At 39.4% G+C, this 21,277-nt stretch overlaps 4 protein-coding genes across 7 annotated transcripts; 2 read left to right on the top strand and 2 right to left on the bottom strand.

Moving 5' to 3' along the window:
• The first annotated feature begins 38 nt into the window (after nucleotides 1-38).
• On the top strand, nucleotides 39-10,504 carry LOC113724796 (5'-3' exoribonuclease 4). 4 transcript variants are annotated; one of them, XM_027247682.2, is made up of 23 exons: nucleotides 39-444; nucleotides 572-674; nucleotides 871-947; nucleotides 1,082-1,261; nucleotides 1,427-1,546; nucleotides 1,767-1,829; nucleotides 1,941-2,057; nucleotides 3,272-3,436; nucleotides 3,615-3,692; nucleotides 4,565-4,642; nucleotides 4,900-4,944; nucleotides 5,043-5,111; nucleotides 5,228-5,323; nucleotides 5,719-5,789; nucleotides 6,043-6,171; nucleotides 6,253-6,329; nucleotides 6,409-6,449; nucleotides 7,205-7,279; nucleotides 7,512-7,669; nucleotides 8,389-8,493; nucleotides 8,594-8,669; nucleotides 9,251-9,333; nucleotides 9,890-10,504. In XM_027247682.2, the coding sequence occupies exons 1-23, from the start codon at nucleotides 280-282 to the stop codon at nucleotides 10,092-10,094; spliced, it is 2,376 nt and encodes a 791-aa protein (XP_027103483.1). In that variant the 5' UTR covers nucleotides 39-279; the 3' UTR covers nucleotides 10,095-10,504. The 4 variants fall into 4 exon arrangements, 3 of the variants coding, with proteins under 3 accessions (XP_027103483.1, XP_027103484.1, XP_071929233.1); XM_027247683.2 differs by having other exon boundaries at nucleotides 5,228-5,358; nucleotides 6,078-6,171; XM_072073132.1 differs by lacking the exons at nucleotides 39-444; nucleotides 871-947.
• Nucleotides 10,505-11,671: 1,167 nt separating this feature from the next.
• LOC140036058 (uncharacterized) lies at nucleotides 11,672-12,235 on the top strand. The gene is made up of 2 exons (XM_072077333.1): nucleotides 11,672-11,818; nucleotides 11,900-12,235. The coding sequence occupies exons 1-2, from the start codon at nucleotides 11,672-11,674 to the stop codon at nucleotides 12,233-12,235; spliced, it is 483 nt and encodes a 160-aa protein (XP_071933434.1).
• A 1,519-nt stretch (nucleotides 12,236-13,754) lies between these two features.
• LOC113728235 (uncharacterized) lies at nucleotides 13,755-14,222 on the bottom strand. The gene has a single exon (XM_027252799.1). It carries the CDS (start codon nucleotides 14,220-14,222, stop codon nucleotides 13,755-13,757), a length of 468 nt encoding a protein of 155 aa, XP_027108600.1.
• A 6,310-nt stretch (nucleotides 14,223-20,532) lies between these two features.
• On the bottom strand, nucleotides 20,533-21,000 carry LOC140036057 (uncharacterized). Its single transcript, XM_072077331.1, has one exon. The coding sequence runs from the start codon at nucleotides 20,998-21,000 to the stop codon at nucleotides 20,533-20,535; it is 468 nt and encodes a 155-aa protein (XP_071933432.1).
• Between the last annotated feature and the right edge of the window lie 277 nt (nucleotides 21,001-21,277).

The following is a 21,277-nucleotide window of genomic DNA, read 5'->3' as shown; positions in this document are numbered from 1 at the left end:
TACGTTTTGATAGGACCGTTAACGCAGGACAAGTTCAGCCCCCGGGCTCGTCATCTATCAGAGAAGGAGCAGGGACGAAAACCAACCCCGGAAACTTTCTGGGAATCTTTAAAACCCTAAATCCCGGAAATTTAAAAGAAAAAAAAAAAGAAGTAAAATCCCCCTGCAGTTACGTTGCCTACTCTCCTCCGCCTTTTTTTTCAGCAGTCAGCAGACGGCAAGTCAAGTCGGTTCGGGAGGACTAAGTGAGGTTGGGAGCATATAATAGTGAAGTAGACTATGGGAATACCGGCATTCTATCGGTGGCTAGCAGAACGATACCCGCGCTCAGTTGTCGACGTTCCAATTGATACCACCGCTCCAAACCCTAATGGCCTCGAGTTCGATAACCTCTATCTGGACATGAATGGAATCATCCATCCCTGCTTTCATCCCGATGGATTGGTATCATAAAGACCAGACAAAATTACTGCTCGATATTTTTCTTACAAATGAACTGCTTCTCTAGTTTTTTTGTTGAACGGCTTTGTTTCGTAATAAATGATGCGGTATTCGTGAACTTCCTTCACAGCCTGCTCCGGAGACTTATGACCAAGTATTTAAGGCGGTATTCAAGTACATTGACAGATTATTCTCCATGATTAGGCCGCGCAAACTTTTTTACATGGCAATCGGTACGTCCATTCCCGTCTATTGCTAACTTATGCTGAAATCAACATCTGCAGCTTTATATTTCTTTCTTTTGTCTGCATTTACTGTTTCGTTTACTACTAGGTGGAGTTTGAGTTTACAACTCTTTTCTAAGTGCTTCATTAGGACGCCACTTGGATTGTTAGTCTCACTCAAACATTCCCAACGTTAATCTCTCAGATGGTGTGGCACCGCGTGCCAAGATGAATCAACAGCGGGCAAGACGGTTCAGAGCTGCTAAAGATGCGGCAGATGAAGTCTGTATTTTTTTTTTTTGGGGTAGCGGGGCTTCTGCAGATGTTATCATTCCACCATTTCGTCTTTTGTTTTGCCCCTGTACTTTTATTCTGTTTCCAACATAACTAATAGGCTGGAATTTGATTATGATCAGGCATCTAAAACAGAGACATTGAAAGGGGTCCATGTGCCAGAAGGAGAGGATTTTGGAAATAAAAAGCTGGATTCTAATATAATTACTCCTGGAACTGAATTCATGCAACTCTTGTCATCTGCACTTCGATATTATGTACACTTGAAGATGAACTCCGTCTCCGGTTGGCGAGGAATCAAGGCATTTTTCGGTTCAATTTCTAGGACTTTGATTTGTTGTTCCTTTTGGACGGGTCTAAAAACACACAGACTCTCTCTCTCTCTCTCTCTCTCTCTCTCACGCACACATACACATCCCTCCCCCTCCACAAATGTAATACCATATGACTATGCTGATCTTTTTTAGGTTATTCTGTCTGATGCTAGTGTGCCTGGTGAAGGGGAACACAAGATTATGTCTTACATCCGTTTGCAAAGAAATTTGCCAGGATTTGATCCAAATACACGACATTGTTTGTATGGATTGGTAAAAATCTTCTCCTTAGATTTTTTTTTCTTCTCTGTTTTTGATGTTAGGTTTATGTACTTTCCTGTCTTTTGCCTATCGATGAAAAAAAAATTAGACAAAAGTTGGTAAGCACTCTAAATTTTGCTATGAAAACCTTCCAGAAACCTGTATGCATTGTGATGGATTTATTGGAGGTGACTTGATCTAAATGTGCCTACTTTTCTTCTAATTTCTTTAGGATGCAGACCTGATAATGCTTGCATTGGCTGCACATGAAATCCATTTTTCTATTTTGAGAGAGGTATAAGTTTAGGGGATTGTATTTGATCCCTCTTCTTTAATTAAGTCTTGGCTGCTGGTTTATAGTTGTCTGGAAGTTATAATGAGTTCATTATTTTTATGCACGGTGTAGGATGTCCGCAAAGCTCTGCCTAAGGACAAAAACCAAAGACAAGAAATGGTGAAGCCAATGCAAGGGGAAGGATATCTTAGGGATTTTGAAGCCTTTATATCAAGACAAAGATTTCAGGTAACAGTAATATTACCCATTCACTGTCATGACATGATTTTGGTTGATGGCCTCTGTAGAATTTGGTTTTATATTTGGTGCATGAGTTTAGCAACGTTATCTTGAGTGAAGTGATCAGCAAAAACTTTATTAAGGTACTGATACTATTTTCATGATGCTAGTAATTGTACCGTCTTATACAAACTAAAAGAGGCTCTGGCAATGAAGAATTTCATCAATTATGGTTGTAAGAGACCTGGCACTTGTAGGTTGATTATCATTTAAAGGAATTACTGAAATCCTTCATTGCAATTACACTTTATTTCACGGTTCCTGTATGAAACTAAGGTAATTGTTGGATTAGAGAAAAGTTAGTGCAAATTCTTGCACTGTGCAGCATGTAATGTTTTTGTTCTAGGTTAGGTTCCTTCTTTTACACACTTAATGGTTTATATGCTCTTTGATTGAATTGCCATACTAAGAAATTTAGGAGTAAAAAGATAAGATCTGCAGTTGATGCAAGGATATTTCTTTAAAAAGCATCATTGATTCGATCTTACAACCTTGGTTGTTAAATTAATGCATGATTTTTTTTTTCAACTGGTTTTGCAATTTCTTCTCAACTTTAGGATGGCACTTGTTACAGTAAGTTGTTAGAATAAGTTGTTGCCTTTGACAAGTCACTTACGTAGTAGTGTATGTGTGTAATGTCATGCCATTCTTTACTATATTTTTATCATTGTCAGCTCTATGTTGGGTGTACGATTTCTCTATGCATTTTTTGCTTTGGCTGGGGCTATGCTTCACTTGACTCTCACTACTGATAATTATGCCAATAGATGCATATTGATTGAACACATTCACTAATTATTTCCTTCTCCTTGTTGGATATTTATTTTTGCAATCACATAGTATGGGTCTCTCTTCAAGAGTGTTAGAATCTTTGTGAATCTGATGTAAGATGTCCAAGTTGATCATACATTAACATCTTCCACCCAACAAATTTGTTTCTGATAATTTGGAACTTTCAGCACTTTGTTTCCTTGTTCTATCCATGTATCTTCATCCATTTCTTCTTGACAAAGCATCTATTTTTTTGCTGTTGGTTCACTGGCAGATGAAATGGTGCAAAATTGAAATCTGTAACCTGATTGTTGTGTTTCTATCTTTGAACATAGTAGTGATCAGGGATAATGTATCAAATGATTTTGTAACTACTGGTTCTTCTTTTCCAGTTTCTCCACATTTGGGTACTCAGGGACTACTTAGCACATGAGTTGCAAATACCGGATGCAACAGTGAAAGTTGACCTGGACCGACTCATAGATGATTTTGTATTCATGTGTCTGTTTGTTGGTAATGATTTTTTACCACATGTGCCATCACTGGAAATATCAGAGGTTGGTATATGCATTCAGTCCACGTGGCAAATTGCAATATTGGGTTGTGTGTGAAACAAAAATTTTGAGGCAACGGGTTCACAATGTTTTTCAATTTAAGATTAATCGGGCATGCTAAATATTCAGTCCCTTTTCTTTTGAAGTATCACTAATCCATGGCGTGTTCTATTTCTTTTAGGGGGCAATTGATTTGCTCATGTTGGTGTACAAGAAAGAGTTCACTCAAATGGGTGGTTGTCTTACTAATTCTTGTGAGGTAGTCTTAAAAGTTTATTCTGCCGCATTTCATTCATTTATAGGAGCTTCAGTCAATTTTATTCATGATGCCTAATGGTTTAGTTAACCATTGGATATGTTAGTTTTCAAGCCAATTTATTATTATGCTTAACCTTGACAGCTCATGTTTGCATGAGATTGAGAGGAACAAGGTTTTCCTGCCTTCTGGGCTCAACCTGTTCAGAGTTCAAGTGCATAATTCTTGCAGCTGGATCAAAAGCTATATTTCAACTTCCTTTGTTCATTGACAGTTTCAACAAAACTGCAGTTGATTTTGTTTTCTATCTTTTATGTACTGAGAAATGAATGAGGATCGTATTCCTGGCATTTAAAATACAAAACACTTTTCCATGCATTATTTTTCATCTCCTGTTAAACTCTGCCCTCCTTTGATAAATGCAAAATTTTTTTTTGTGCTTTTATTTCAGAAAGATCTTAAAGTTTTTGATCTGGAATTTCTTACCGTTTTATTCCTCTCTTTATTGGTTTCTTGCTCTCTGCTAGTCAAACAGTAATTTCATTTTCGTTTTATATACTTGGTCCTTTGCTTGCTGTTTGAATTGACTTGTCTCATACCTATGCATTGACTACTGTGATACGTGACTAGCATTTTTCAGCTCTCATAAAGATTGATTCTGTCAAGCTATTCTTATTCTTTGTTGTCAAATTTTACTGATTTGATTTTATGAAGCCCTCTAGTCTTCCCCCCTTTTTAGCTCCTTCACTTCAAGTGCAATCTCTACTCATTATGCTAGCCGCAGCTGCAACTCTGCACTCCCAATATATTTTGCTATCATCGTTTTTCAAGACCTTTGCTCTTTGCTTCAGTATCCTGTATATTGGATTGCATAGGTTGATTTGGAGCGGGTGGAGCATTTTGTAAAAGCAGTTGGAGCACATGAGAATGCCATATTCAGGAAACGTGCACAGGTAACATTGGTTACTCAGTTTTATCAGGCTTCTTAAGTTTTAGAACATGTTCCTTTTGGTTGGTTAATATTTCATGCTGGATAGTATCAGGTGACTTTTATTTTTCTCTATTGTGACTTGAATTCATTTTAATGTTGGTTAAAGGTGAAAATCATATCTATTTGCTGTTTCATGGGCTTGCACATGAATATTCTACTTGCTTTGTATTGTCTATTGTGTGATCTACATATAATCATGTTGTAATTTTCTTTTGCCAGGCACAAAAAGCATGGGATATAAACTTGAAACGTTGTTCAGTTAAAGTGAGTATCACAATTCAGTTTGAAGTTTCGACTGAAATTTACTAGTCTTTGCGTTGTTTGATCGTAATTGTACCCTCTTATGCTGGTTTCTTCATCAGTCTAGAGCCATGGAAGTTCAGAGTACAACAGACCATTTTTGTACCGAAACCAGATTTGCAGTTGACAAGGTTGCTCCTCTATTCCATGTGTTTCTTTCTTCCCATCTTATATTTGGCTGTAATTATGTAGACCAAGTCTCAACTGTTTTTCTCTGCAAAACTCCTAATGGATATTTGTTTTGCAGGTCAAATTAGGAGAAGAGGGATGGAAGGAAAGATATTATATTGAAAAATTTGAGGTTCAAAATGATGAAGAGTATGGAAAAATACAAAGGCATGCGGTAAGGAGATATTGCTGCCGTGCCAATACCATTAGGTCTATGGCTTTCAAACTTTGCTCTGCCCCTTAATTGCACGTTTTATGCTATTTGTTGTTGATTCTATTTCTTAGGTTCTCTTGATGACTCTCACTTGCATGCGTTTTCTTTTTCTAATTGACTTTGTATGTGAATTCTTCTTGTTTTCTACACCTCTATTTCTTTTTCTCTTTGCAATCAGCTATAACATGGTGAGGGATATTGTCTCTCTCTTGATTTATATTTTCACTATAGATTTATCTTTATTTACCTCAAGCTCGTGTCACAGTAATCCTAGTTAGTTTTGGACCTCTAGTTAATCTTTCTATTTTATTTCTTTGCTCTTTCAAATGTTTCTTATTGAGCTCTATTTGATGTAGGTCTTCAAATATGTCGAAGGAATTTCTTGGGTCATGCATTATTACTACCAAGGAGTTTGCTCTTGGCAATGGTTTGTACTGAATTTGACTAGTAGCTGAGTCATTAAAGAACATAATAATATTAAAGCAATTCATACAAAATAGGATCCAGAGAACCCTGATTGCAGAAACTGAATTTGAGGCATAGTTTATGATCTTTATTTTCAATATATGATGTTCTTACATTGTTCTGACAAACTTTGTTGCGCTGAATTGTATTTTAGAAGGTGTATTTTTCTGAAAATTTTGTGTAACTTAGAAACATAATTTAGTTCCAATTTGCAGGTTTTATCCTTATCACTATGCTCCATTTGCATCAGATTTCCATGGTCTTCACCAGCTCGAAATAAAGTTCAATCTTGGTAAACCGTTCAAGCCTTTTGATCAGTTAATGGCAGTTCTCCCTGCTGCAAGGTTTAGAACCTAACTTATTGTCTCGTCTATACATGGACTAATAACCTTTCAGATTTAGCATTTGACTTCTTGAACATTTAGTGCGCAGGCACTCCCATTCTTTTACAGAAAGTTAATGACAGATCCATCATCTCCTATTTTGGACTTCTACCCAAGAGGTACGGTGATTGTACCATAAATCTTTTTCGCATGATTACTGTTCCTTGTGCTAAACTGATTGGAGGTTATGTCTCGCAGATTTTGAACTTGACATTAACGGAAAAAGACATGCTTGGCAGGTATGGTTTAGTAAATTGCTTTACTTCTGAATTATGAAAATTTCTTAGCTATTTTACTTTCATGCTGAACAGGTGTTATTTTGGAATTGATCAATGGCTTAATGTAGGTCTTTCATCTTTCTGTGCCTTTGCATAAAATATTTGCTGATATGTTGCTATACTATGAATTGTATGCTATCCTTAGGTTCATGTTCGGGTTAATAAGGAGCATATTTCATTGTCATGTATAGAACTGTACTTGATGTATTCTGGTCGTGCGCTTAATTTGATACCTGTAAATTGTGGTGCGAGTTGTTATCTGCTTATAATAGTCAAAACTGTGTTTGAGTTATCATTATTTAACCTTTGGATTCTAGTTTGCTTCTTACTAGCCCATCCATTAGGATTTGTCAGTTGACTTGATTGTGAATACTTCTGAGCATTTAAAAATGCACAGACACGTACACAACACAGCATCTGCATTTTCTGATCTAGGATCTAAAAGGTGATGTTAATCCTGAATGTCATTTTGCCTTCATCTCACCTCTAAGTGGGAGCAAAGTAAAGGGAAAGAAAGAGAAGATAGCATTGCATGAGACCCTAAAATTGAATTTACAGTTTCAGAATAGCTGATTTTTATGGGACTGAGACCTGTGCAGTTGAATGTGTAAAATGCGCCTGAATAAACCTTATGAACAGCTGTACACAGACCTTCTCTAATTGAACAATTTTGTAGGGCAGCTTGATTTTACTTAGTTGTCCTCATGATTTGGCAGGCGGTGTGTAAATTACCATTCATCAACGAGTTACGCCTTCTCGCAGAGATTGAAAAAGCTGAACATACTTTGACAGTAAGTTCTGATCTGTATAGACTGTACACAAGTAGTGTTGTAACCAGTACGAAGTTGCGTTGACAGAAAGGCAGCATTATTGTTGATTAAAACATTTTCACCCATACAAAGCGGTGATTGCATTGTTATGTGATGTAATTTTTTCTGTGTTATTCTGCATATCAATATGTTTGAGCATTCTCACTTACCTGTATGTTCTCTAAAAATGCTGAATAATATTTTTCTGATCTAGGATGAAGAAAAACGAAGAAACAGTTTGGGTCTTGATCTACTATTTGTTCACACATCGCATCCTTTGGCTGCTAAGATCTTTTCCTTCTGCAAGCGCAACAAATATAACCCAAAATTGCCCAAGGCTAAAGTGAAAAGAAAAATTAACCCCGAATTCAGGTAAAAAATCATCAGCGAACAGCTTACTGATGAAACCAATAGCTACAATTATTTTGTGTGTGCGTGTTTCTCTTTTTCAATGTGGGACGGAGGATGTGATCCTTAGATTAGGGACTGCCTCAAATGTAGTTAGATTACCCTTAATAGCTTTATGCTTCAGCACTATGACTTTTCCCTGTGGCACCAGATTTTCTGTGGATGATGCTGATACTGGAAGAATCTTAGAAAGCAAGGCACAGGATTAAATACTCCATATGGCATTGCAAGTATATATTCTGGGTTGATAGGCCGACATGTTCTATTGCTTCATCAGAAGCCATTTAACCAGTTCAGAAATTTTAAATTTGATATGCACCTAGTGCTAGTAACTTGATTATGAACATCTTCCCCAATTCTTTTAATTTTTAACACTTTTCTAATGTTTTCACATCAATATTTTGCTATGTACTTGCTTTCTTGTCAATTGGCACCTTTATCTTGTCTGAAATATTTTCTGGATTCTGGAAGCCAGGCGGATGACAACATAAATGTTTTGTCAAACTTTCCCAAGGGTTTAAAATGTCTAGATTTTTTTATAAATCATGCACATGTTGTTTTATCATTTAAATTCTTATCTTCTATCCTGGGACAATATCTGCAGATCATTCATGTTCTGCATATGAATGCCCACAATCATAAAGATACTTCATTTCACTTTTGTAACTGATATTTTTGTGCAGTGACGGAATGAATGGATACCTGTACATCTCTGATACGCCTATACAACCTATAGCCATCTATTCACCACTTGACAACACGGAGCTGATAACAAATAATGAAGTCGTGTATGTAAACTTTTGAATATGGTAATCAGAAAAGTAGAGTTCAGCAATCAGCATTACTATGTAGATATCTCATGTTGGGCACCTTTTTCCCTTTTCCCAGGTCTGTCTTCTACAAACCCCCATCATTTCATCCTCACATAGCAAAAATCCCTAAAGGAGTAATAAGGCTTGGGAAGGTATGAAACGCGCTTTTATGGCAGTAAGCCTGTGTGCTTTACATTTTACTTGCTTAGTAGTTGCCAAATCTAAATCTTACTTCATACTGTTGAACCTGCATTATAATGAAACAATAAAAGCTTTTATTTCATTCTCTAGCATAGCTTACAGGTTCAACTATCAAAATTGTGTTATCATTTGTTTGTGACCCTACTGGTTTGCCTGTGCATGTGAATGACTTAATCAGATAAAGAAGGTAGTTCTGTACGGTAAATTTTTATTGCTTGGTGAGTTCTTCCCTATAAGACTGCTTTCATGAATCTGTACAAAAATTCATGATTCAAGAGAGAAAACCACCAGTGAGTGTTGAATTGGCTATGGCAGACTTCAGTTAATTGTTGTCATATATGAGAATTTCTGACACGAAATAACAAACTATCAAAGGTATTACTTCTCTTTCTATGGAAAGCGCTTCAAGCCGATTGCATACCATCGGAAGATAACATTCTTTTACTACTATAAATTTTGTATCTTCATCTTTAATTATATGCTGTTTCTTAAGATTTTGTCTTGCTTAACACGAGAGTTATACTTGAATCAGTCTGTGAGCGAGCATGATATCCAGCCTCCTCCTATCCTGTGGCATGAGAAGACATCAATTGTTCGACACAGGTTTTCTCAAAGGTGAGACTGCAGCTACATCTCTAATTCCCAAACTCTCCTCCACTCCCCCCCCCCCCCCAAAAAAATATTAAAAAACCAAAACAAAAAAAAAGGCTCCCCCAGTCTCTCTCTCTCTCTCTCTCCCTCCCTCCCACTCTCACACAACAATGTTTATTTAAAGTGGATATAGTCATTTCAGCAAGAAATCGTTCAGTTATGATGTCGATTTGTCCATTCATGGAATTGGTACTTCATATAGCATATAAAAATTTGAAGACTCTTCCCCCAAAAAAAAAAAAAAAAAAAAAAACCATAAACTGGAGGTGGGGAGGTTGAAGAGAAGTTGGGATATACATGCACCGTGAGAAATTAGATAGACGGGGTACAATTACTGATTAGCACTGTCTTATTTGGTATGCTACGATAAACAAATAAAATGAGCTACGTGGATGTTCATCTTATTGCTGTAATATTACTGCCTAGAGGAGTAACAAACATCCGGGACTTTTATTAGATGCGTGATTGTGTTCGTTTTACATCTTTATGCAATTGTCAAATTATTTTTTCCCCTTTGAAGGTGCATTCCCCCAAGGGCGGTCTCAGGGCCTTGCCTTGCGAAGATGGCTCGTCAGCTTGTATCACAGAACTGTGTAACAAAGCTGCATGATGCGGATGGAGACCACGGTAAAGTCCGCAAGGCCAAACGGAGTTGGTCTCGTGACAAAATGAAGAACCGGAAGATAAAGAATGGAGGTAAAAGGAGAAAAGTCAATAAAGCCTAGTGCTGCAGCTATGGTTGAAGCGTAGAGTCAGCTTAGAGTCTCAGGAAGGGGCCTGCTATCCTAATTTTTTACTACAAGAGCTCAGATCTGCCAGAATGGGCTTTGAACTTTGGGATGGGTTGGCCAGAAAGGAGCATTTATTGGACTGAGTTCAAAAATGGATTACTCTCGTGGGGTGGGATTGTTGTATCATGTCGGCAGTATCGAGTATTTCCTCCTTTCTAACGTGTGAGGGATGCAGCTCCATCTTCTTGTTCTTCTCCTGTAATTTGAATTTCTCCTTTTTCTGCATATGCTGTTAGAAAAGATTAGTTCCGCAAAGGCTTTAGTTAGGGTGTAAGCCAGTCCCTGATGCTACTCATACCACATTCGTTTATTTGTTCATGCAAGGCTGCGAGTTGAGTACTAAATCTGTTTTCAGAACCCAAATTTAGCAAAGTACTAAAAAATTAGTGAGGGGGAAATATAATAATTAATTTGGGCTGATAGGGAAATGGTGAGTAATTACTGCGTACAAGTACGGGAACTTGGGTTGAGATTGGAGGAAGCCATCGCAGCAAAGAGCCTGGGTCTGGGTCTAGACAAGGAGTGCATCAAGAAGGTGTTGGGGTTGTCCGTTGGGGTCGTCGCAGAGGGCGTAGGTCTAGATAAGGATTGTACCACAACACCTTCTTGATGCACTCCTTGTCTAGACCTAGGCTCTTTGGGATGGCTTCCTCCAATCTCAGCCCAAGTTTCTGTACTTGTATGCAGTAATTACTCATCATTTCCCTGTCAACCTAAATTAATTACTCCTTCCGTCCCACTTTGAGAGTCCTGTATTTCTTTTTCATCTGTCTCAAATTGTAATCTATTTTTCAATTGAAGAATGTAGTTGTAATTTAATTTTTTTAAAATACTCTTATTCAATGTAAATAGTTGTTACTATAAATCTATCACATTTAATGAAAGTTGATTCTTTTTTTACTATCAATTCAAATTCTCATAAAGTTGTATTATATTTAATGTGAGGGTATTTTAGAAAAATAGCAATCTAAATTTACTTTTTCAACAAAGTTAACTATATTTTTTTTTAAACTGTGTATAAAAAAAAAAAAAAAACAGAACTAACAAAGTGAGACTGAGGGAATATTATATTTCCCCTCGCTAATTTTTTTAGTACTTTCCCTATCAACCTATTTTCAGTACTTTGCGCTCATAACTGCCGAATTCTCCTAATTTTAGCAAGTGGAGTACAAGAAGTCCAATACTACTCCAGTCCTTTCCATTCTCAGATGTTATGATTGTTAGATTTAGTCAAATAAAATCCCATTCCATTTGGGATTCTTTGCTTTAGAATAGGTCTTTCGGTTTAGGAGTTAGTTAGCAGGAGACTCCTTATTTATTGTATTTTCTGTTTGTTTTGTACGGCTATATATAGCCTAAATATTTCTCATTCAATAGACAGAGAATTCCTTCCACCTTCTTTCTTTCCTCTGCAATACTCTTTCCTGTTAACCTTACATCTGGTATCAGAGCCTCGCAAGAGGCTCGGTACGTAGAAGCAGCAGTCTTCTAAGGGAGTGTAGGCAACGAAAATGGCAACAGAGAGTGCCTTTATTCAACCAGCAGTACCGAGGTTCGATGGTTACTACGATCATTGGGCAATGCTCATGGAAAATTTTCTTCGATCAAAGGAGTACTGGATTGTGGTAGAAAATGGAGTTTTTGCAGCAGCAAAGGGTGTAACTTTAACTGAGGCACAAAAGAAAATTTGTGAATAGCAGACGTTGAAGGATCTCAAAGCTAAGAACTACCTGTTTCAGGCGTTAGATCGTTCCATTTTGGAGACTATCGTCAACAAAGATACGTCAAAGAGTATTTGGGACTCTATGAAGCAGAAATATCAAGGAACAACGCGAGTAAAGCGTGCTCATCTACAGGCATTGCGAAAGGAGTATGAAATTGCTCACATGAAGGAAGGAGAATCTGTGAATGAGTACATTGCTCGTGTTCTTGTCATCACCAACAAGATGAAAGCCAATGGTGAAGAATTGAAAGATGTTGCTGTTGTGGAAAAGATTCTGAGGTCAATGACACCTAAGTTCAATTATGTCGTCTGTTCAATTGAAGAATCTAATGATACACGAGGCTGGTTGTAAAAGGATATGCACAGCAATATGGTATAGATTACACAGAAGTGTTTGCTCCAGTGGCCCGTATGGAGACTGTTCGTTTGGTGATCGCTCTAGCAGCACAAAAAGGGTGGGCTATCCATCAATTAGATGTGAAGTCTGCTTTTTTACATGGAGAACTAGTTGAAGATGTTTTTGTTGAGCAGCCGTGTGGTTACATTCAAGAGGGAAAGAAGGAAAAGGTGTACAAGCTGAAGAAAGCTCTGTATGGGCTTAAACAGGCTCCGCGTGCTTGGTACAACCGTATTGAAACATACTTCATGAAGGAAGGTTTTCAAAAATGTGATTATGAGCATACCCTTTTTGTTAAACGAAACATGGAGGCAGCATGCTTATTGTAAGTATATATGTTGACGATCTTCTTTTCACAGGAAATGATGAGTTGATGTTCACTGAGTTTAAGAACTCGATGAAGAATGAGTTTGATATGACTGATCTTGGTAAAATGAAATATTTTTTGGGTCTCGAAGTCTTGCAGAAATCAGGTGGAATTTTTATCGGTCAAAGAAAGTATGCTCAGGAGGTGTTGCAACGTTTTGAAATGAATCAAAGCAAATCTGTTCAAACTCCCATGGTTCCTGGTTTCAAGCTTTGCAAGGATGAAGAAGGAATTAAGGTGGACAAGACTCACTTCAAACAACTGGTAGGCTGTCTTATGTATCTGACTGCGACTCGTCCAGATGTGATGTTTGCAGTAAGTCTTTTGAGCAGATATATGGAGAATCCTACTCAGCTTCATTTACAACTAGCAAAGAGAGTGTTGAGATATTTGCAAGGAACAACTGAGTATGGAATTTTCTATAAGAAGGGAGGAAATGATGATCTTATAGCATACACTGATAGTGATTATGCGGGTGACTTGGATGATAGAAGAAGTACATCAGGCTATGTTTTTCTCTTTGGTTCTGGAGCTGTATCATGGTCTTCTAAGAAACAACCTATTGTGAGTCTGTCTACCACCGAAGCTGAGTTTATTGCTGCTACTGCTTGTGCTTGTCAAGCAATTTGGTTAAAAAGAGTGCTCAAAACGCTGGATCAGACTCAACAAGAGAAAAATACTATCCATTGTGACAATAGCTCTGCAATCGAGCTCTCAAGAAACCCAGTTATGCATGGTCGTAGCAAGCATATAGATGTTCGTTTCCATTTCCTTCGAGAACTTGCACAGATAGGTATGATAGAATTAGTTCATTGCAATACTTTGGAACAGATAGCTGATGTGATGACAAAGCCTCTTAAGTTGGATGCTTTTCTGAAGCTGCGTACTATGCTTGGAGTTTGTGCAGAGAGCAGTATAAACTAAATTCTTTCAGCATTTAGTTTAAGAGAGGAATTGTTAGATTTAGTCAAATAAAATCCCATTCCATTTGGGATTCTTTGCTTTAGAATAGGTCTTTCGGTTTAGGAGTTAGTTAGCAGGAGACTCCTTATTTATTGTATTTTCTGTTTGTTTTGTACGGCTATATATAGCCTAAATATTTCTCATTCAATAGACAGAGAATTCCTTCCACCTTCTTTCTTTCCTCTGCAATACTCTTTCCTGTTTGTCTTTGCACTCCATGTTCCCACGTCCTCTTCCTTGTCCTGCATATTGGTTTCCATGGGTCACCTTCAGTGCACGTTCTTCATGTATAGTGTTACTCATGCGTTGTTCGTGCACGAGCAAACTGCTTTGCAGCTCATCAATTGACAAAATTCTTGTATCATTAGATTCTTCTATTGAACAGACGACATAATTGAACTTAGGTGTCATTGACCTCAGAATCTTTTCCACAACAGCAACATCTTTCAATTCTTCACCATTGGCTTTCATCTTGTTGGTGATGACAAGAACACGAGCAATGTACTCATTCACAGATTCTCCTTCCTTCATGTGAGCAATTTCATACTCCTTTCGCAATGCCTGTAGATGAGCACGCTTTACTCGCGTTGTTCCTTGATATTTCTGCTTCATAGAGTCCTAAATACTCTTTGACGTGTCTTTGTTGACGATAGTCTCCAAAATGGAACGATCTAACGCCTGAAACAGGTAGTTCTTAGCTTTGAGACTCCCATTTGGCCTATTCAAGGAACAGGAATTAGCCTATTCTTACCACCGGGGTCCCCTCCAGCTTACCCACCCACCGTACGTAAACGGATTACTAACTGAACTCATATCCCTTCGATCGATGGACCATAGACCGGAGGCAGAACGAGCCAACATTGACCAGCTGCGTGAAGTACCTGAATTGGTTACTTCAATGTACGAGAAGATGAGCGCTTCAACAGCAGCCTCCTTTGCAGCAAGCTTTGTCAGCATCCTTTCTTTCCACGTGATGTGAGATGCAAGACTTTCATGGCCTTCCCTCTCTTTCTTTAGAAGAGGGTTTGTGCCATGATAAACATGCTTTGATTGCACTATATTCTAATCTTTTTCTTCACGCTGGACGTGGTTTTTCTTTGAACAAGCCTTGTGACTCTTGTTACTACAGCTTGTTACTAAAGAATGCCATACTATCGAAGCGAGATGAAGTAAGGGAAGAGTTCCGACAAAGCGATTGATGAGTACGGGGCAGGACCAAAACTAACAGGGGGACGTAGGACATCTTTATTTAAAGGAAGAACTAAAAGCTAGAAGAAAGATAACCGGGAATCGAACTAATGGCCGTAGATGTGGGTATCCTCTTCTACTAATGATATTCTTGTAAGGGACATTGGCAGGCTTCATTCCTAGCATCCATGCGTGTTTTACTATTTATTTAGAAAGGCTGCTTTTAGCTCTTTTCACGACTCTGTTGCTATGGAATCCGCCTCGAACACTTTCCTGACAAAAACTTTGCTTGATTAGGGATTAGGCTTAGGGAAGGTTTAGCCTAGAAAAAAGAAAGGAACTTCAATCTCGCCGATTGTCCTTTCAATGGGACATGAAACTGAATGCACTCGTTAGGATAAATACCCAGCACCTTGGGCTGAGAAAGAGCTCGTGAGTGAGGTAGCGAAGCTATTAGCTAAGCTATACGCTACCTTACCTTATGTAGATGGCCGATCTAGAGTACGTTGCTTTTTAGACAACGACCCCTCCCTCACAGGGTCATCCAAACCCTGTAAAGAGACTAAGAAGTCTGTGCCAGTATACCCGTCAAGAAGATAACCCCCTAAAAGGGGCTCAAAGGAAGGCAACACTTCAGGACGATAGTCCAAGCCCATTTCTTAGACTAAATCGTAACACTTCCACATTAGACCAAAACGGATAAGATTTCCATCCTTCCGAGATGAATTCCGATTCTTGATACTGGTATAGGTAAGGCAAGTCGCTTACCTTATTCTAAGGGCTTTCCTGTCTTTCAGTTGAAAGCTCACAAGGATAAATCCCGGAAGTCGAAGTCGGAAGAGGATCTGATTTCGGAGCTAACACCGTTCGTAAAGAGAGTATGAAATTAAGATGCTAAGCCGTTCGCGTCTTCAAGGGGAGATTTTTATAAGCTCACCGGCAAAGCCGTGCGTTCCTTTGCTTTCTTTTATTATACGATAATAGCACTCGAAAATCCCACTAACAACCTATTCTATACCAGCAGATGAAATAACTGCTTATTCTTGAACAAGAACCATGGCATGAGATGCCTCTTCCTTCGGCGAGTAGGGGGATTTCTTTTAGCACAACCAATTTATAGCCCAAGGAAAGGAAGAAGGGAGGAACAAAGCCTTCTTGACTTAAGCTGACAGACCTTTTCCCATGTCAGTGCACCCATCTGTATCCACTTCGTCCAATGCAAGAGATTCTTCTTATTCTTCCGCGGCAGGAGATTAATTACTTTTGCGTGGGGCCTAAAAGCAGCTATATATAGGTCTGGTGCTTCATCTTGCAAATGAAAGGCTTTTTCAACTGAATCAACCGGCAGGGCAGGCCGGAGGGGATCATCCCCCTTTTATTTATGATTCTTCCTCTTCTTTCTCATATCGAGACTCTAAGGCAAAGACTTCTCTTCAAAGAGAAGCTTATGAAGGCCTTTAATCACTTTCTGGTAGTAGGAAGGAGAAAGAACAGTTATTGGTAGCTACTGATTCCATTGGCGGATAAACTTTCCGGGGTTCCACTTTAAGGATAAAGAACTGGGCTAAGGTAGCTAAGAAGGTGGGCCTGACAGCGCTTGTCGTGGGTAACCGGGAATGATCGAGTAGATTGTGCAGCTTGTAAATGATGCTTGCTTCATAGAATATCGGTTAAGGTAAGGCCTATTTGGGCTACTATAAGGAGAAGCAATATAAAGGAGGTTTCCCTCGCGACACTGAAAGGGGTATTCGGAGTTTGATTAGAGGTGGTACCCGGTTAGGAACCCTTCTCTATTCAGTGCTCTATCCCCACTTATTATAACTCTTGCGCTAGTCCTAATTAGGAGAGTTCGATAAGCTTTTCACTCCTAACCACAAGTCATCCAACAAAGCAATCCTTTACTTTATATAAAGAAAGGGTTCGGTCCTCCACTAGGTATTACCCTAAATTTAACCCGCTTATGGTTAGCTCACCGAGTTTCGGGTGAGCGTCTTCAAACCTTCACTGAAGGCTTTGTTCTAACAAGATTCTAGGAAAATGCCTTCTATCGCCTTATTGAAGATTCCGCGAGACACCTCGGCCTTAGTTAGCCCGAAAGCGTCTTCTCTTATATCAAAAGGTAAAGAGTTCCCTAGCGGTACATCTTAATGAAAGACTTGAGCATAACTGTCAATCCTCCCATCCGCTAACGCCTGGTCGACCTCTCCTGATGTATCTGTCAGTGAAGGAAGCATCCATGAGTTGTGCCCTTGGTCAGCACGATGAAACGGGTAGGAAAGAAAGAGCCATATACTATCTCAACAAGAAGTTCACTGATTATGAGGCAAGGTATAAGGTTCTAGAAAATACCTGTTTAGCTCTTACATGGGCCTCGAAAGGCCTATACCACTACATGTTGAACTATACGACCATGCTGATTGCAAGGATGGACCCGCTGAAGTATCTATTATAAAAGACAGCCTCACGGGCGTTGCGTCCAAATGGTAGATGGAGCAGGACCGCTCTCATGTCCGCAAATGGAAGCATCTTGCTGATGCTTTCCTCACCTCAAGCAGTACAAGTACAATCTTGATACGGCTCCTGATGGCATGGGGCTTCAAAGCATGGAGAAGAAGAGCACGGAGATTTTAAAAGAAGATGCCCAAGGATGGATAGAAATGGCTGCCCAAGTCCTGCCTCCCTTGACTGAAAAAGAGATGGTGGCCACCTTTCTCACTACTCTCCCTTCTCCTTTCTACGATCGCATGGTTGGCAATCTTTCCACACATTTTGCTGCCCTTGTGATGATCGGAGAGAAGAGAAGATTGAGCAAGGTGTGAAGAGCAGTCAAATTGCTGATAGCTCGACAGAAGCCTCCAAGAAGTCCACTTATGGGAATAAGAGAGAAGGAGAGGTGCAGTAGGTCAATCACGATAGACAGGCTAGAAGAAGGCCTCGTCCCATTTCAAGCAGTAAGCCTCAATCAATCCAACCAAGCCAAAGAGCACCAGTATATCAGACTCAGCAATAGCACCCATACCCAGTTCCTTTCCCATATGTAGCCAAGACATCTAATCTGACCTATGCCTATCCATTCCCTTCACAGCCTTTACGTTTACTTGGTCTCTAGTTCAGAAATAATTAAGTACATGTTGTCCAGACCAAAGGGTGAGTAGGAAAGTGGACGTTGGTACTTTTTTTCTATACAATACGTACCCCGAAAGGAAGTAAAAGGGAAAACACTGGCCGATTTGATGGATCACCTGAGCATAGATATATCCCCTTCATATCAAGACCGACTTGATGTTTAAGTAGAAGCTTTGTCCCTACGACCAGTCTTCTGCTTTTGAACCTGAGACCCGACCCGACACTTTGAATAGTAATCAGCTCCATTTGCGGCACATGCTTGATGGGTGCATGCACTTGGCACTTTTCACATTTTAACACCAGCTCATACGCATCTCTGTACATGGTCGGCCTGTAATACCCAAGCCGAATAGCCTTCTTTGCTAACATGCGTGCTCCAACATGGTCTCCGCAGGAGCCGAAGTGAATTTCTTTCAACACGTATTCTGCCAGCCTCAGCCCAACACACCTTAGCCAAGGCATGAGATAAGATTTCTTGTACAAAACACCATTTTTCAGCACGTACATAGGAGCTTTGATTTTCATTTTCCTTGCCTCAGGCAACTTACCCGAACTGAGATACTCAATAAAGAGGTTCATCCAGTTCTTTTCTTCTTATGAAATTATGTTAACATGATGTTCATCAATAATACTCCGCCCTGCCAGAACTTTCACCAAAACTTTCCTTGTCAAGTGTGCGTAGGCAGAGGAGGCTAGCTTGCTCAGGGCGTCTGCCCTTTTATTCTGAGATCGGGGAATGCGGTCTATGGTAAATTCTTCAAACTCAGCCATCAAATCTTGAACTTTTTGGAGGTACCTTTTCATCATGAGGTCTTTTGCTGCGTAGCCCCCCATTACTTGATTTACTACGAGCTGAGAGTCACTGTAAGCCCGTAACTTGGTTACCCCCATTTTCAAGGCCAATTTCAGTCCGGCAATGAGCGCTTCATACTCCGCTTCGTTGTTTGAGGCTTTGAACTCAAAACGGAGTGCATAGGTGAGCTCGTGCCCATCCGGACTGATCAAAATGAATCCAGCACCCGCTCCCTACTTCTTTTTTCTTTCATGCTACGGCTGCTTCTTTCATCCTGAAGACGAGGCTGGTTGTAAAAGGATATGCACAGCGATATGGTGTAGATTACACAGAAGTGTTTGCTCCAGTGGCCCGTATGGAGACTGTTCGTTTGGTGATCGCTCTAGCAGCACAAAAAGGGTGGGCTATCCATCAATTAGATGTGAAGTCTGCTTTTTTACATGGAGAACTAGTTGAAGATGTTTTTGTTGAGCAGCCGTGTGGTTACATTCAAGAGGGAAAGAAGGAAAAGGTGTACAAGCTGAAGAAAGCTCTGTATGGGCTTAAACAGGCTCCGCGTGCTTGGTACAACCGTATTGAAACATACTTCATGAAGGAAGGTTTTCAAAAATGTGATTATGAGCATACCCTTTTTGTTAAACGAAACATGGAGGCAGCATGCTTATTGTAAGTATATATGTTGACGATCTTCTTTTCACAGGAAATGATGAGTTGATGTTCACTGAGTTTAAGAACTCGATGAAGAATGAGTTTGATATGACTGATCTTGGTAAAATGAAATATTTTTTGGGTCTCGAAGTCTTGCAGAAATCAGGTGGAATTTTTATCGGTCAAAGAAAGTATGCTCAGGAGGTGTTGCAACGTTTTGAAATGAATCAAAGCAAATCTGTTCAAACTCCCATGGTTCCTGGTTTCAAGCTTTGCAAGGATGAAGAAGGAATTAAGGTGGACAAGACTCACTTCAAACAACTGGTAGGCTGTCTTATGTATCTGACTGCGACTCGTCCAGATGTGATGTTTGCAGTAAGTCTTTTGAGCAGATATATGGAGAATCCTACTCAGCTTCATTTACAACTAGCAAAGAGAGTGTTGAGATATTTGCAAGGAACAACTGAGTATGGAATTTTCTATAAGAAGGGAGGAAATGATGATCTTATAGCATACACTGATAGTGATTATGCGGGTGACTTGGATGATAGAAGAAGTACATCAGGCTATGTTTTTCTCTTTGGTTCTGGAGCTGTATCATGGTCTTCTAAGAAACAACCTATTGTGAGTCTGTCTACCACCGAAGCTGAGTTTATTGCTGCTACTGCTTGTGCTTGTCAAGCAATTTGGTTAAAAAGAGTGCTCAAAACGCTGGATCAGACTCAACAAGAGAAAAATACTATCCATTGTGACAATAGCTCTGCAATCGAGCTCTCAAGAAACCCAGTTATGCATGGTCGTAGCAAGCATATAGATGTTCGTTTCCATTTCCTTCGAGAACTTGCACAGATAGGTATGATAGAATTAGTTCATTGCAATACTTTGGAACAGATAGCTGATGTGATGACAAAGCCTCTTAAGTTGGATGCTTTTCTGAAGCTGCGTACTATGCTTGGAGTTTGTGCAGAGAGCAGTATAAACTAAATTCTTTCAGCATTTAGTTTAAGAGAGGAATTGTTAGATTTAGTCAAATAAAATCCCATTCCATTTGGGATTCTTTGCTTTAGAATAGGTCTTTCGGTTTAGGAGTTAGTTAGCAGGAGACTCCTTATTTATTGTATTTTCTGTTTGTTTTGTACGGCTATATATAGCCTAAATATTTCTCATTCAATAGACAGAGAATTCCTTCCACCTTCTTTCTTTTCTCTGCAATACTCTTTCCTGTTTGTCTTTGCACTCCATGTTCCCACGTCCTCTTCCTTGTCCTGCATATTGGTTTCCATGGGTCACCTTCAGTGCACGTTCTTCATGTATAGTGTTACTCATGCGTTGTTCGTGCACGAGCAAACTGCTTTGCAGCTCATCAATTGACAAAATTCTTGTATCATTAGATTCTTCTATTGAACAGACGACATAATTGAACTTAGGTGTCATTGACCTCAGAATCTTTTCCACAACAGCAACATCTTTCAATTCTTCACCATTGGCTTTCATCTTGTTGGTGATGACAAGAACACGAGCAATGTACTCATTCACAGATTCTCCTTCCTTCATGTGAGCAATTTCATACTCCTTTCGCAATGCCTGTAGATGAGCACGCTTTACTCGCGTTGTTCCTTGATATTTCTGCTTCATAGAGTCCTAAATACTCTTTGACGTGTCTTTGTTGACGATAGTCTCCAAAATGGAACGATCTAACGCCTGAAACAGGTAGTTCTTAGCTTTGAGACTCCCATTTGGCCTATTCAAGGAACAGGAATTAGCCTATTCTTACCACCGGGGTCCCCTCCAGCTTACCCACCCACCGTACGTAAACGGATTACTAACTGAACTCATATCCCTTCGATCGATGGACCATAGACCGGAGGCAGAACGAGCCAACATTGACCAGCTGCGTGAAGTACCTGAATTG

The sequence above is a fragment of the Coffea arabica genome, chromosome 2c (genome assembly GCF_036785885.1).
Source record: "Coffea arabica cultivar ET-39 chromosome 2c, Coffea Arabica ET-39 HiFi, whole genome shotgun sequence".
Taxonomy (NCBI): Eukaryota; Viridiplantae; Streptophyta; class Magnoliopsida; order Gentianales; family Rubiaceae; genus Coffea; species Coffea arabica.
Note: the sequence above shows the minus strand (reverse complement) of the source record. Positions and strands in the feature narration are given on the sequence as shown.

Excerpts from the sequence above, each read along its gene's own strand:
- LOC113724796 (XM_027247682.2), top strand. The coding sequence starts at position 280 with ATGGGAATACCGGCATTCTATCGGTGGCTAGCAGAACGATACCCGCGC. Across the intron at positions 675-870 it reads ACTTTTTTACATGGCAATCG|ATGGTGTGGCACCGCGTGCC; the intron begins GTACGTCCATTC and ends TTAATCTCTCAG. Across the intron at positions 6,330-6,408 it reads TTTGGACTTCTACCCAAGAG|ATTTTGAACTTGACATTAAC; the intron begins GTACGGTGATTG and ends TATGTCTCGCAG.
- LOC140036058 (XM_072077333.1), top strand. The coding sequence starts at position 11,672 with ATGGCAACAGAGAGTGCCTTTATTCAACCAGCAGTACCGAGGTTCGAT. Across the intron at positions 11,819-11,899 it reads TTTTTGCAGCAGCAAAGGGT|GCGTTAGATCGTTCCATTTT; the intron begins GTAACTTTAACT and ends TACCTGTTTCAG.
- LOC140036057 (XM_072077331.1), bottom strand. The coding sequence starts at position 21,000 with ATGAAGCAGAAATATCAAGGAACAACGCGAGTAAAGCGTGCTCATCTA.
- LOC113728235 (XM_027252799.1), bottom strand. The coding sequence starts at position 14,222 with ATGAAGCAGAAATATCAAGGAACAACGCGAGTAAAGCGTGCTCATCTA.